We start from the raw sequence: 15,167 nt of genomic DNA on the forward strand, positions 1-15,167 counted from the left end.
CTGAGCATCTACAGACAACCTGAGTCAAACAGAAGTGGCAGTTTCAGGATTTGTATTTCGAGCCCTTGTGTTTTAAAATATGTGGGATGCTAAATTCTTAATAACGTCAGGTATATCACTGAAACGTACATGTGCTGACTTAGCTTTTTAAACAGGGAGAATTTAAGTAAACAGCTAATGGAAAACCACTTTGAAAAAGCCTAGCCACAATCTCTAACACAGCTAAAGATTGGTCACATTATGTTAAAAGCCAATTAGTAGTCCATTAGTGCAAATAGGCCATTAATGTGACTTTTTAAGAAAAAACTAGGTAACTCACTGAGATTCGAAGAGGATAACATTTCTGTGCCCTAAAAGCAGGTGCATTTGTCATTAAAAAAGTAGAATTTTAAAGCCTTTCATATTGAGAAGGAAGAAAAAAAAGGGTGATGTTGTTTTGTTATGAAACCCATGCCCATATTTTTTTTTTCCTTTCCATATGGCAAGCTTACTCGAATCAATTCAATTGTTAACATATGAAGTTTAACCAAGGCCTGGCACATTTAAGCTGTACTGTATGTACAAAGTTTATAATATGAAGTATCAAGATGTCCAGTGTTAGCATGTTGTCAGCAATTTACTTTATAAATATAGGCAGGTCATATTGCAACTGTAAACAGAATAAGTGTATACAGTATCCAGAGTATACAGAATCTATGTCAGTGTTTACATTAGCATAGAGCGCAAATATTATTCCAGCTTCACTGTTGACTTACAAAGAAGAGAGAGAGGGGAAGTCCAGACGACATAAAAGCAGGCAGGGCGTGCGTGATGAAAGCAGCCACACAAAGGAAATGTCACATAAAGTGTTCCTAAAATAAAAAACTCAACTAATTATGCTCTGTTGTTGTTTATAAGACACTGTTGCCTCCATCTTTTATTCATCAAGACGCTAGGCAGCTCGAGGTTCTCTGTCTTTCTCATGCTCACTCTCTCAAATCTCATTTCAAGCAGAACCCATTGAGCCGTGGAACTGCATTCAGAATCACAATGAACTTGTTTCTCAGCAGAAAAGGAGAAGGGACGGAGGAGGGAGGGAAAGAAATGGCAGGAGTTAAGCTTTAGCATGGCAAAGAGACGGATACGGAGAGGGAGCTTTTCTAAATGTTACCTGACAATCACCACCGCACAGAAGGGAAAGATTAATAAAAAAGGAAATGGATGACTTTTTTTTAGGGTGCAAGCCACCGGGTTAGAGTCAGTCAGCCTTAACCCTGTGTGCATTGGTGCACTCATTCCTGATATAAACACACACCAACTGGACAAATGGTTATTTTGACAAACAAAACCATAGAACAAGATGAAGAGAAACTTTCAGAGGGACTGAATTAATTGAGTTAGTCATCCCTTCTACAGACACTTTGCCTCGGGAGGGCCTCTTAATGTGGGTTTCACATTATTTAATGGGGAATTTCACGCTCATCTCCTGAACTGACCAGAGTGTACAGTCTGGCAATGCCTCATTAGGCAAACTGCAGGGTTTTCTCCCTGTGGGTATATTGTACCTGCTTCTCTTCTTTTGAGATCTGCAGACATGTTACATTTATCATTCTACAGCAACAAGTCCACCTTGGGGATAAATAGTGTCGCCAGGGGATTTGAAGTCTGTGTGTTAACAAGACCCATCACAGTTTGACAGCCTTTAGTGAGGGCTAGCCTACAATACAGAATGTATAAGTAGTGATAGGAGATGTACAAAAATGACACTTCCATTCCTGAAATTGCTTTAGGCTCAGTAAGATACATATGATGAAAAATGGCCAAGAATGGTTTTTGGGGAAAGTTTTCAGAATGTATATTACTGCTGAATAACAGACACATTATATATAAGCATTTTCTGTTTCTCTGATCATTTCCTGAGCTGATGGGAAATGGTGATTTCAATAAGTCTCCCACTGGGTTAGTAGGTGAAATGCTAAAGTGCAAGTTATTTGTGAGATGCCCGGAGAAAAAAAAGGAAAACACAGGAACTCACAGAACTTCAGTGTTGATCTGATCCATCTCTGAGCCGCCATCTGGCCTTGGCGTCTGTTAATAGAGGGTTTTGCTCCGAGCTAGCCAACACTTTGCTAAACACAGACAGAGAGAGAGGGGGGGAGGAAGTGGTGAGAGGGGGTAAAGCTGGGATGCGAAAGAGAAGAGGAGATGCAAGGCAGAGGAATGGAGTCAGTGGGGTGTATAGGAAGAAGACAGGGGAAATTAGGTGATGGAAATATGGGTAGGTAAAAAAAAAAGAAGAAGAAATAGATTGAAGGAGAGAGACAGGCACAGGAGAAAGTGCAGTGCACTCTAGGGGGGAACATGTACTTATAATAAGGAGTAAAGCGGAGAAGTAGAGCTTTGGAGTACATATGCCCCAGGGAGGATGGTGTGAAGTACCTTTTGTCTTCCCACCATCAGGAGCTTCTTTAGAATAAACCTAGCCAGGCATTTCCTTTTTGTAAATCTCACTTTGAAGAAGGGCAAAGCTAAAGCTTCTCCCACAGTGGCGATTGAGTATAGTTGTACCTCGGCCCACGCAAATCCTTTCCTCAATAGCTGTGGGTGTGTAACAGTTTCATTTCCATTTTAGAGCACAGGGAGATTGCTCACTGACGAGACACGTAACAGCAGCTTCACCTTGGTTGTGAGCCTGCATATGTTGTCCACAGTGATTGGCAAGGCTGTGTGACCAATTTGATTTAAAGCTTTATGCCGGCTTCCTTTATCCCAGAGACTTGTCAAAAAATGACACGTGGCAAAACAGGCATACTTGTGCTTCTGCTGCTTTAGCTTCTGCATCTTCACTGCCACCGAATCCCACTGGGAAATAACAAACTCCAAAGCTGAATTCATCACCACTGATCATCATGATCACTCTCTAATTGTTGTTTGTATGCATGCAGGTGTGTTCCTCCAAAGGCCCCAGAGGGAGGGGAGAGTAAATGCATGAGACATAAAAGTGCTTCTCCTGCTGCAAACACGTTGAGAAGTTAGTGCGAGTGAAGGAGAAAGTGTTGCATGTTTCTGAAGGGAGGGGGTAATTTAGCCGGGGGGAAAGCGGTAATGGATCAACCCAGAACTGTCATCCGCAAGTCTCCAGGGCCTTGCCTCTGATGAGATAGCAGTTTCATGTCAAACAACAGAAATCAAAAAGGCGAAAGATGATGTGGTCTTCTACAATGGCATTTGGTGTGGTGCAAATTCTTAAAAAGGTGGAAAAACATGTAAGTTGTGTCATAAACATCATTATATATGTATGCTGTATGATGTCTGGTTAGAGGTAGTCCCAGCCAGGTACCATATCCAGGTAGTGAAATACTTTTTCATGTCACTCAAAATCTCCCTAAAAGCAATTCCAAAAACACGAAGCTTTTAAATCAAGAACGTCTTCAATTGTTATAATAAAAGCATCTAATCACAAGATCCTTATTAAGCTGAAAAAAACTTAATTCAAAACTTAAAACTGAACTTAATTAAATGTATTGTGTCAACAAATGTCACATAGCTGTATTAGGTTAGTTGACAGCAATAATATTAAGTTCAACCTAATATTTTTCATTTAAACTTAATATAATTGCTTTGAACTAACCAAAAACAGTGAAAAAAAAAGGGGTTTAATTGAAGTCAACGTTTCAGTTTGTTTAGTGTAGCTTTACAATTCTGCGTTGAATTGAAGTCATCATGTCATTTTATATGAAAGCTTATCTGAACTTTTCCAATTATTCATAAAACATATTCATGCTAAATTGAAGGTGGGCTAATACAACAGTAATATGCACTCTTTAGCATCTGTTTGACCAATGGGGTTCAATGTACACTCTTCTAGCGAATTTGCTGAAGTACACCTTTCTTTTTTTGGGTGTTGAGGTGTTGAGGTGGATGCAGCTGTGTGTGTCCCGTACAAATACAAGACTTACACTTATTTAGAGTTATGTACTTCACTTAACTTACATAAGTTGGCTTATCTTAAGTGACCCCAATAGGTCCGGACCAAGCGTCAGCTGACAGTGAGTTGGGAATAAGGTAGTAAGTTGTCCCAACAGAATCGCCAATGATATGCATTTTGAATTTTGAATGAGCAGGGTTGTGTTAAAGAGCTACAGAAGTGACCTGAGTATATGATACAAGTATATTTAGTTTGATAAGTATATAAAACTAAATATATTCTCTAAATGAATGTTCAACATTAGTAGTGTGTATTCCAATGTTGCTGTACAACCTAAAGGCGCAATTCAAATCAAAACCCACGCACACACACACACACACACTCACACACACACACTTACCGATTCACACATCTTCACACTAATTATAAACCAAATTGGTATAAATTACAAATTATCATTCTGAACCAAAGATTGTCTTTGCCTTATCTGCTGTGCTATTTTCTGAAATGCAGGCTGTGCACTTTTCAACTCTCCATTGGAATTAATAATTGAGGAAGCCTTTGGTCCATAAGGCATTTTTTTTTGCTTTTTTATTTTTATTTTGTTCACTTGTGATTAAAATAGATAGCTTTCTGTGAAAGATGTTGATTTTAAAAGAGAGTGTTGCTTTAAACTTGAAATGTACAGTATAAGTAATTAGACACCTTGTCTGTAATTAGCTCATGTCATATTTATGAGCGACAATAAACTAAATAATGGTTAAGCAGTTAACTAGATTTATGAAGTAAATCCTTCAGTTCAATTACTGATATTAAATTAAACGTTGTAAGAACATCTTTGTAGTGTAGGATCAAGATGCTTTTTCCCCCAGGATGTAAAATGACTGACGCACAGTTAAAAGGATGCTTCACAGCTCTGGAAAATCTCAGAAATTACATGCATTCATCTTGCAGAAGATATGAACAGCAGCAGCAGAACAAAATGGAGACACAGATGTTTGCATTTATAATCACATATGTTAATTTAGCAACTGCTTAGTTAAACAACAGGACCTTGTCTCACTATAACTCTACATGTCTTGTAAGAGAGCGAGGGTGTTAATGCAGCACCCCTTCCTCCCTGCCCCCACAGAGGAGAAGATAAAAACAAATGAACAGTAACAAATATTTACGCTACAATAAGATTACAGACACAGGCTAAATTCACCCGGGGAGTTATTTGATTTGATTGATTGATTGATGGATATGTTTACAAAAATATGATTTTTTGTAACTGAATTCATTGTCTGTTGGCTATTGTTAAGGGAAATGGAAGCTATTATGTGTAAGCTTACATTCATTTTAATGAAGCTCAGCACAAGTTCTTTGAAGACTGTCTGGTTCTCTCTCATTCATAAATCCTCTCTCACTCGCTCGCCCTTTCCTTCAATAAGGGAGGGTGCATCTCACCCCATGCTAAACCAATAAGGCTCATCTCATCTCCCTCAAGCCAATCACAGATTATCCGGCAAATGTTTAAAACTGCTCTCTTTTCCCTGTCATTCAGGAGAATCGTTGCAGCCCCTTCACCTCCAGTTCATCAGATACAGGGCCAATGCCAAGCCCAGAAGATGCCCTCATCATTCAGATCTTCAATATTCCCTTCAGCTCTTCACCACCATCACTGTTTGGACCCAGGGGGGTTTCGCCTTCTTATTAGGCTTCCCCTCCCCCTTAATTCCATCTCAGCATGATGGCGTCTAATCGCCAAACAACCTATATATTTTGCCCTTTGTGTATACGGCAATAAATATGTATTTTACACTAAACAACTTGAAGTCTCCCCTGATTGAAATAATAGGATTTTGTTAACGTTTGGTATCAGTTCAGCTGAGACATGTTTAAAAATGTGGCAAAGTTGAACATATTATCTATTGACCTTTCCCCCTAAGTCTTCAATGTTAAATAGGTTATCTGTGGGATTTTTCCTGCTGTCTTATAACCCCTTTCCTCTTAAGGATAGGTAAGAGGCCTCTGAAGAATTTGCTAAGAAGTTGAAACTGCCATCAGTGCTGTCAACACCAGATCAGCGGTCCCAGGAGGTCAGACAACTTTGTCTTTTGAATTCCAGCCCGTGATCTGGGATTTTATTCTCCATTTTAGGAGGATTTGGGGATGTTATATGAAGGAGAAGCAACTCCCAAAAGTAATCCGTGAGTGCTTTTGTGTTTGAAGTATTTAAACCTCTGAATATGAGTTTATTCCTTAGTTATTTCAGATTGGGAGAGTATATCAATACATTTTGCTCAGATGTTCTCTATACATGCCCCGAATTATGTATCTGCCAAGCAGCCACACATTGGCGGCCTTCTACTAGTTTAAATCAATTATTATTAAATATTTATTAAATCTGCTACAAGCAATTCACACGACATTGATAATAGTTTATAAAATCACATCTCTCACAATTTGTTTGTCTTCTACATGCAGGGGATAAAATAGAAATGAAATGCTAATTAGTAATTAAATGCAAAAACCTACAAACACATGCAGGCACCCACTGCGCATACATACAAACAAACAAACAAACACAATGACCCAATTGCAACAGTTATAAAAAAGGCATAAAATACAAATTTATAGTTTTCCGAAAGCCTCAGGACTGTTGGTATTGCGCTACAGAATTGAGTGTCTCAAGTTCTCATTAAAAGAAATGCCTGTTTTCTCCATTTCATGAAAGAATAAGATAGCCAAGGAACAGACCTTAGGGCTAATCCTCCAACTGTTTTCTTTTGCCCATTTAAAATGATATGATAATAATTTATCATCCCAGACAAATAAGGACAATTCAGCTGGTAGCCACAGTGTGGGTGAGAGCCGACTGCACAAGAAAACTTAGTTCCTTTGAAGTCTGAAAAGAAGACGATAATATTGTGTGTTTTAATGCCACTTGTGGTTACATTGTTGAACATCAAAAACACGACAGCTGGTAAGAAAGGGAGGAATCAGCTATAAGACAAGCTGCTCCAATCTGCTGAGTTCTTGTCACACTTAAACAGTGAATAATGCATTCAGTACTTATTATGCACACAATGCTGTCATCTGACTGCACACAGATTGTACAAAATGCTAGGGACAGTTAAAATACCCTGAGGTGAATCCAGATAAAGGCTATTATCTCTTTGCAAGTGTGAATATGAAACCTTTTGTATATTCCCTGCAAGAAGATAAGGAGACAAATAAGGATAAAAAAAAAGGTTGTGTAATTCGAAAGTCCGGAGGTTGTAATATTGTGTAAATCTCATTTTTGAAAATATAACTTCTATTGTATCAGGTAAATCCCATTGAGATTAAAATCTAATTTTCAAAGCAGACCTTATTCGCAATAAAACAAGATACTGAAGAATAACGGGAATGTAGATGAAAATATAATGGAAAAACATACAATTCTTTTTTATATATTTCCAAATGTTATTTAGTCTATTTCTGTATGGAACAATGCCTAAATAAATTCCAGTAAAAAGGTTGGCAAATATCCAGGGATAAAATGAATCCCATTGCCTTCCACTTAATCCTGCAAACATGTATGGTTCTTTGCATTGATTCATGCAGATATGTATAGGTATAATTATACCCCTGACATTACCTTTGTCTTTTCTTTACTGGACCATTGTAGTAGCCTCTACAGCGCTCTCTTCCCTCTTATCTCTCTCTCTCTCTCTCTCTCTCTCTCTCTCTCTCTCTCTCTCTCTCACACATGCTCATATAAACACCACCACAAACACACCAGGGGAGCAATGTGTCCTAATTTAGGAGCTGCCAATCATCCATCAGCAAGCATGTGAAGTCTGTCAGGATCAGAGTAATTAATATGTGTGTGTGTGTGTGTGTGTGTTTGCTTCACATTAAATTATCCTTTTCTATTGCTGGCATGGATACAGCATAACCAACATGGCATGCAGTCATGGTTTTAACATTAGAGGAAATCTTGATTGAAATCAAGAGAAGTGCAGGAAAGAATCCTAAAACCCAGAAATGAGTTCACATTTTAAAGGCTTTTACTGTCAACTTTTTTTAGTTAAACACATGATTAAGGTATTTTCATTGTTCTATGATATAAAACACCTCAGTCCATACCCGACTCATGAATGTCTCTTAAAACGGTGTATGCTAAAAGACACTACTGGGATGCTGTGTAGCCCAATTGGTAGAGGCCAATGTGCGGGGGCTTGGGCGGAAAAGGGTTCAAATCCAACCCGGGACAATTTGCAGCTTCTCATCCCCTATGTCTCCCTCTCTCCTCCTCCTCTGTCTCTAAATAAAAGACAAACAAAAAAAGACTGACATGTAATGTTAGGTGAGCCAATATGATTTATGAATATTGTGTAACAACACATTTACACAGTAACGTCTGTTTTAACACTCCCTGTTGCTTTTACACATTTAAAACAGGTAGAAGATGTTTTTCTATTTGACTAAATTCAAGATATTTCAGGCACCAACTCCCTGTTTTTTTCCCCCCCAGATAAACAAATTAAGGTAACACAGTACATACCATAGTTTCAGTGCCAGAGATGAAATTACATGGTGACTTGTTTGTGCAAACAGAAACAAAGGTTCGGTAGCAATACTGCATCACCTCATGGTTTTTCATGAATGCATATCTCTGCATGCTTCTTGGTTGAAGGCAATTCTCACCTTAGTTTCCAAAGCAGGACTTGCTTTATAAATACAAAAATACATAAAGAAAAGAAAAAGAAGCTGGGCCCATGTGTGAATACACTTTACATGGACAACAACAAAAAAACATCACCCGTGATATTAGCATAACATGTAAGTGAGATGGTGTCGCAGACTTTATATCAGCGGTGTGAAAAAGGTGAATATACTCTATAGTAGAGGAATAAGCTTGTCAATGCCGCACTGATACCAGAATCATGTGTTTTGTTATATATTATAAAGCAATGTTTATCAAATGTGGATGCACAACAAATACCTTCACTTTTCGTATGAGAAATTAGGTTAATCCTGTATGAGGTTGTGCTAAAAAGACTAAATATATCTTTTTGGCTGATGAACAAATCAGATTAGATTGACCTACTAAAATATAACATGATATGACATCAATTGGGATGTTTTGTAAATTAACTTGCATGTATTCCCTGTAGATTTAATAGGATCTAACATGAGGAAGACAAGAGGTTTTGGAGAGGCTTAAAAAAAACAAAAAACCCTGCTAAGTCACGAAGAAGAGGAGAAGGAACAAGTGTGGGAGTAAAAGGAAGGTGATGAGAAGAGAACATTGTTTCATATTGAAAAGGTCGACATATGTGTCGTGAGGTTTCAGGTGTCTTGAGAATGCACACGTGGAAACCATCTCTCAGTAACTTTACACCCATCAGCTGCCACCTTCTGATCCTGTCTGTCTTCAGCTTATCTTTAAACATGCTTTACTGAGGAAACACACATTTACGCTCAAGCCTGTTAAATGTTACGCCTTTTCAAATACAAAATCCTCATTTAAAGACAGTCCCATACTTTATGATAACAGACACATACATTATATTATATGTGCACTCAGCAGGAATTTCTAGTAATTAACATTCAAAGTAAACAGATGGAGACAATTCATCCCCCGTAATCTTTCAATTTACACTAACACAAGGATGGATAAAATAAGTAGTGATTCGAGAGAAAGAAAATGTGGCATTTAAGGAAGTCTGTATCAAGCAGGCGCGGATTATTACTAAATGTGTGCTTCCTTCTATGAAAGATAAACACAGTCATTACAATTTTGAAATCATAGCATGTGGGTAAAGCTACTCTCAAACACTCGTGGTTTTCTGAGCAGGACGAAATATGAATGTCAACATTTTAAAAAAGAACAATTGAAGGGTTTTGTTAGATCTCAGTGATTTCTGAATCTCATTCACTCAGCCTCTCTTTGTTGTGTCGACTGCAGTTCTACGCTGTCTATTTTATGCAGCCTTTTTCTGTCATGCATGTATAAATCTACATTACATACTTAACTCCGCTGAAAGGAAGGATTTTTCAGCCCATTCCTTTTTTGAGCTTTTGTTTAATAAATCTAATCAGTCTCAGTCCTCATTCTTCGATTTACTGGGTGGAATAGAAATGTACATAACAGTTATTTAGATTTCTTTTTTTATATTGTTTGAAACAGATTTAGTTTTGAAGGAAATATTTAGAAAATTCCCAATCTGTAACTTTAAATCAGGAAGAAAGATGACGAATGTACCCCATGCTTGCGTGACTAGAGTTACCTTTTTAGTATTATGCATGAGAAAAATAAATGCATTGCTTTGGGGAGACCAGCATCTTTTTACAAGAACCTACGCAAGACCAAGACTCCCTATATTCTTTATTCATGGCCTGGTCAGGCTTTATAAATGGAGTGAGCATGACAGAAAAGGTAGAAAGGACAAGACAGAATAAACAAGATGACAGGTAATGCATCACACTTGAAAAAAGAAAGAAATTATATATATTTTTGATTCAAATTACAACAGTTTCTTTGGTTGAGCAGTGAATTTGTTATATGTGATTCTTATGTATGGTTGTCTTCAGTCATGCAGAAGGTTATATGGTCTCTATTGCTCTGGCCCTGTCTGCAAACCGTCAGCATCCCACTAGACTGTAGGGAGGATCAGGGCAGTCTCCTCCGCTGCCCCTCCATCTCCCAAGAGAAGCTTCTAGACCGAGTCATCCAACATGCCGAGCTCATCTACCGTGTCTCAGAAGAATCATGCTCTATGTTTGTGAGTAGTACCCCAAAATGAGTCTTCACACTCTTGTTCTGTATCGGAAAAACATGTTCGGCGGACCTATTACATCCGCAGGCTCGTTCAGCAAACTGTAAAGGCATATTTATAGCAGTGTATAGCCTCAGGAGAAACTGAATCCCTCTTCACACTAGGAAATAGAAAATCTGTTTTATTGTACGTAGAAAGAGAGGATTCAATGAAAGGGGATCCATTCACTGCATTCAGGGCCTATGTGGGGCTTGAGTTTTAGTTTATATATTTTTTTAATGAAATGTGAAATCAGCATTTTGAAAAGCAATGCTGTAGAAACGCAGCCTTAGGCAAAAGCTACGGTGACAGAAATGCATAATTTTGCTTTTGAGAAGCTGCATGATATTACCTTTTTTATAAAGAAAACAAAAGCAGCTAAATCTGGTTATTTAATCACACGTCAAGACTAGAGAGTAATTCATATATCGCTCACAAGTTACAGTAGCTGTGCATTTCCCAAGATGTGCTACTTTGATCATGGAATCTATCTTTCCTGCAGTCCTGCAACTCTTTGAATGAGTTCTACAATGAAAGCAAAATTACTTTTTGTTGGACTTTCCCACACTATGCTGGACCTAAAGGACTGGCACTCTGTTAGATACTCTGTGTTATTTGCTTTTGATTCCGACATGATCATCGCCTCACTGCCGGGCTTCAAAGTAATCTTCTATTTCTCTTCTGAGCCAAAGATGTTTTATTGAAGAAGCAGGCCTACAGTGCAGTAATACGAATATGATAATACCGCAGCAGTGAGAGCACAGGTTTTACAGCCTGTTGAATCCCCTTCACTCTGCGGCTCCAGATCCAAAATAGTCTTTGAAATGGGATGATGTAGAACTTGTAACAGAGAAACCGCTGCATGAGGTCTTCCATGGGGAACATGCTGCAGAACAAAATGAGTCTCCGCTGAGTTTCCAGTGGCAGAGATTGGTGAAGCTTTTGTCATTGTTTTCAAGATGCTTCCTGATGTAGGTTCTTGTCATTCATATGAGAACTGGAGGTTTAAATAAGACTAACGGGTTGCTTCTCTTGTTTTAGGAAGCTTTAGTTTAGGTTTAGGACTAGAGTGAAACATTTCAAGTTCTGCCAGAAACCAAAATAACACAGATTGGTATCCAGCTGCTTATGGCATTCAGTTCCGAGTAAGCTCAACTCAAAAGAAGTGTGTTTCTTGATTTAACATTGAGGGTTAGAAAAAATGTGTCAGTGTGTATTGTTACACAAATATCTTTTTTGACATGTTTTTTTGTTTTGTACTTCCCCCTCCTGCATGCTTGTATGGATTTCTAGGAAGAGATGTTCATCCCGTTCGAGTTGCAGCTCCAGAGGAACCAAGCAGGCTATGCATGCATCACCAAAGCCTTACCCATCCCCAGCTCCAGGAGTGAAATCCAACTGATCTCTGTATGTACATGGCTGCTGAACTTCAGAGATTTTTATAATTTAGTTTGTCAGGGCTTTGATCTTATCCTGTTAACAATACCAGTGTGTGTCGGTGGGCAACGCTGCTTTTTTGTGCTTAAATATGTGTTATTTTGTCTTTGTTACAATGAGAATGCATTGATTTGTGTCTGTTTGTTTTTCTGTGCATATGAGTGGAGTTACCAGTCTGTGTGCATGTGTAATTTGATGTGTATATGTGTGTGCAGGCTTTAGTGTGGTCAAAAAACGTCTCTTTGAAAGCTGTAGAGCCCAAACCCTCTTATTTAAAACAATGCATACACAGTGTGCAACTGAACCTCCCCTCGGTCTGCCCCTGTCAGCTGCTAAATGACAGTGTTTGTTCTAATTACAATTAAAGGTCCTCAAATCTCTTGGAATTGTTTCAAACTGTGTGCCTACTGAGGCTTGATTCCCATCCAACTGGTCACAGCCTAATGTCAGTTTGATAAGTACGATTAAAACTAGATTGAACCACTTAGCGAAATATCTATGAAGAAGTGATTTAGCTGATGTAAACTTGAATTTGAACAAAGGCCAAGTAAAAATGGCAAAAGCAATATCCTTCAGGATTTTTAGCAGTATTGAAACTACTTATTGAAAGTTATGTCATCACCATAACAGTAAATGTGATCTTTGAAACTGCATATACTGCAAGGCTCTCCTTTATGGTAATAATTTATCCTTTGCCCTTTCTGCTGAAATATTGCCTGCGCTGCGGTTTAATGGCCATTTGTATGGCGGTCATTTTCACTTGCATTGGAGTCTGCTCTGCTTAGGGGAATTTAAGCAGGCTCAACTGCTTCACCCATGACATTTCAACCAACTGCTGAATGTTTTGTAGCTGGCATGTGATCAAAAGCTAAAGACAGTTCAACTGCAGCTCTGTCATGTTTCACAGTTTTTGTAGGGACCATTTTATGTGCAGTAATTGAACTTTTTATGTAATGAATCATGCATTCATTTGGTTATTGTAACTCCTCCTCACCTGTGTGCCCTGCAGGACAAATGGTTGCTCCACTCTGTGTTGATGCTGGTTCAGTCGTGGATCGAGCCTTTGGTCTACCTGCAGACCTCACTGAATCTCTACGACGTGGCTCCTGACACACTGCTTAACAAGACCAAGTGGGTGTCTGAGAAGCTGATCAGTCTGGAGCAAGGGGTGGTGGTCCTCATCAAGAAGGTGGGTAAAATCCCAATAACTGTTATTCAGCAAAACCCACAGCAGAATGTTTGACTACAATACGTAAAGATATTGAATGCACTAACCTGAATTATTTAACAGTTAAACCTTGACAGTTTTTTAAATTTCTATATTTTTTACCAAATGTCTCTGCAGATGTTGGATGAGGGGCTGCTAACCACAAACAACAGTGAGCAAGGACTTTTCCAGTACGACGCTCAGCCAGAGATGCTGGAATCCGTGATGAGAGACTATACCTTACTCAGCTGCTTCAAGAAAGACGCCCATAAGATGGAGACCTTCCTCAAGCTCCTCAAGTGTCGACAAACAGACAAATACAACTGTGCATAAGCCTCAAAGTTGAGCTTTTAAAAAATACCGCTTTTTAATGAATTCCTGAGTTTGCTAGTACTTATAGATATGACCATGCCTTAGGCGTTGCAGCCTCGCTTGTATTGCAGTACATTCTTTATTGATTGTTTTGGAACTCCTTCACACAAAACTAAGTAGGTGTGATGCTGTGCCCTTTCTGGAGCATTCTGCATTTTATATATTTTCCCTGCTCGGTTGTTATTTTAACCTGGCAAAGGCAACAGAGGGCAAACTCCCAAAAGATTATTTGCGTGTCGAGCTGTCAAAAAAATCTGCATATCCTGGCATTGATTTCCATTTCCTTTGTTCCTAACTGGTGTTTGTATTCCTCGCTGGCTCTTGCAGTGTTTTGATTATTCCCACGGCCCCCAGAGTATTCAGTGAGATGGTTTCTCTCCTGCATTAGTGAAATGAAACACTTTCACCAGAGACGGGAGTCAAACCTGGAGCAATCACTACTTTAAAAAAGACACATTTTGATTGGTGCGAGGGGGACAGAGAGAGATGAAATAACAGCTAAAATGAGGGGCAAGATTTATCTGGAGTTTATGGAGGTCGAATAGATTCAGATTTGCTGACTACTGATGAAATAATCCAGAATTTTTGTATGCCTAAATGTGCCTAATTAAACCTGAATGTTAAAGAAGCAGCTTGTTAAATGATCGGGGAATCCATTTCACATTTACATTTTTGCTGTTAAATGAATAGGTAATGCAGAATTCAAACTATATTGTTTTCGTACTCTATGATGCCCAATTTACTGAGAAAACCTTTCTAGAATACCACTCTTTAAGTGGCATTTAAGGCGCTAATAAAGACAATTGTATTAACAAAAAAATTGGGATTCTTTTCTTATGATTTATTCTTTTTTAGTGAGTGAGTGAGTGAGTGAGTGAGTGAGTGAGTGAGTGAGTGAGTGAGTGAGTGAGTGAGTGAGTGAGTGAGTGAGTGAGTGAGTGAGTGAGTGAGTGAGTGAGTGAGTGAGTGAGTGAGTGAGTGAGTGAGTGAGTGAGTGAGTGAGTGAGTGAGTGGGTGAGTGAAATCCACTTATAAATCCCAGTTGTGATGTGTATATATGTTAGTTGAAGATTCTCTCATCGAGACTAAATGAAAAGCAATGTCCATGCTCTTAATCCCGAGTTTTTCCACCCCAAAACACAAGAGGGCAGTAGAGCTCTTTCATGAGGTTACATTAATCACCATATTGTTACTCAAACTGCCATGCATTTAATCACATGTTGTCTTTTCAATTTCTAAGCTAAAATACATTCAATCGGTTAGTAGTAAAATACAACCAAATGATTTACACAAAACTGTTTTAGCAGTCATGCCAGTAGCCATAGTGAAGCAACAGTTATCCTCCTGGCAAGGTGGATTGTTTATTCCATGTTTATAGCTGCCACCACATCATGAGACAGTAAAACAATAAAATAAACAAACGGTCCCCCCCTCTGTGTCAAGGATATGCTTC

The 15,167-nt window shown here is 38.6% G+C and overlaps 1 protein-coding gene across 1 annotated transcript; it reads left to right on the forward strand.

The window, feature by feature from the left end:
* The first annotated feature begins 10,346 nt into the window (after positions 1–10,346).
* Positions 10,347–13,675, forward strand: smtla (somatolactin alpha). The gene is made up of 5 exons (XM_063907325.1): positions 10,347–10,354; positions 10,475–10,665; positions 11,992–12,105; positions 13,145–13,324; positions 13,481–13,675. Exons 1-5 carry the CDS (start codon positions 10,348–10,350, stop codon positions 13,673–13,675), a joined length of 687 nt encoding a protein of 228 aa, XP_063763395.1. The 5' UTR covers position 10,347.
* Positions 13,676–15,167: the final 1,492 nt, after the last annotated feature.

The sequence above is a fragment of the Eleginops maclovinus genome, chromosome 18 (genome assembly GCF_036324505.1).
Source record: "Eleginops maclovinus isolate JMC-PN-2008 ecotype Puerto Natales chromosome 18, JC_Emac_rtc_rv5, whole genome shotgun sequence".
NCBI classification, from domain to species: Eukaryota; Metazoa; Chordata; class Actinopteri; order Perciformes; family Eleginopidae; genus Eleginops; species Eleginops maclovinus.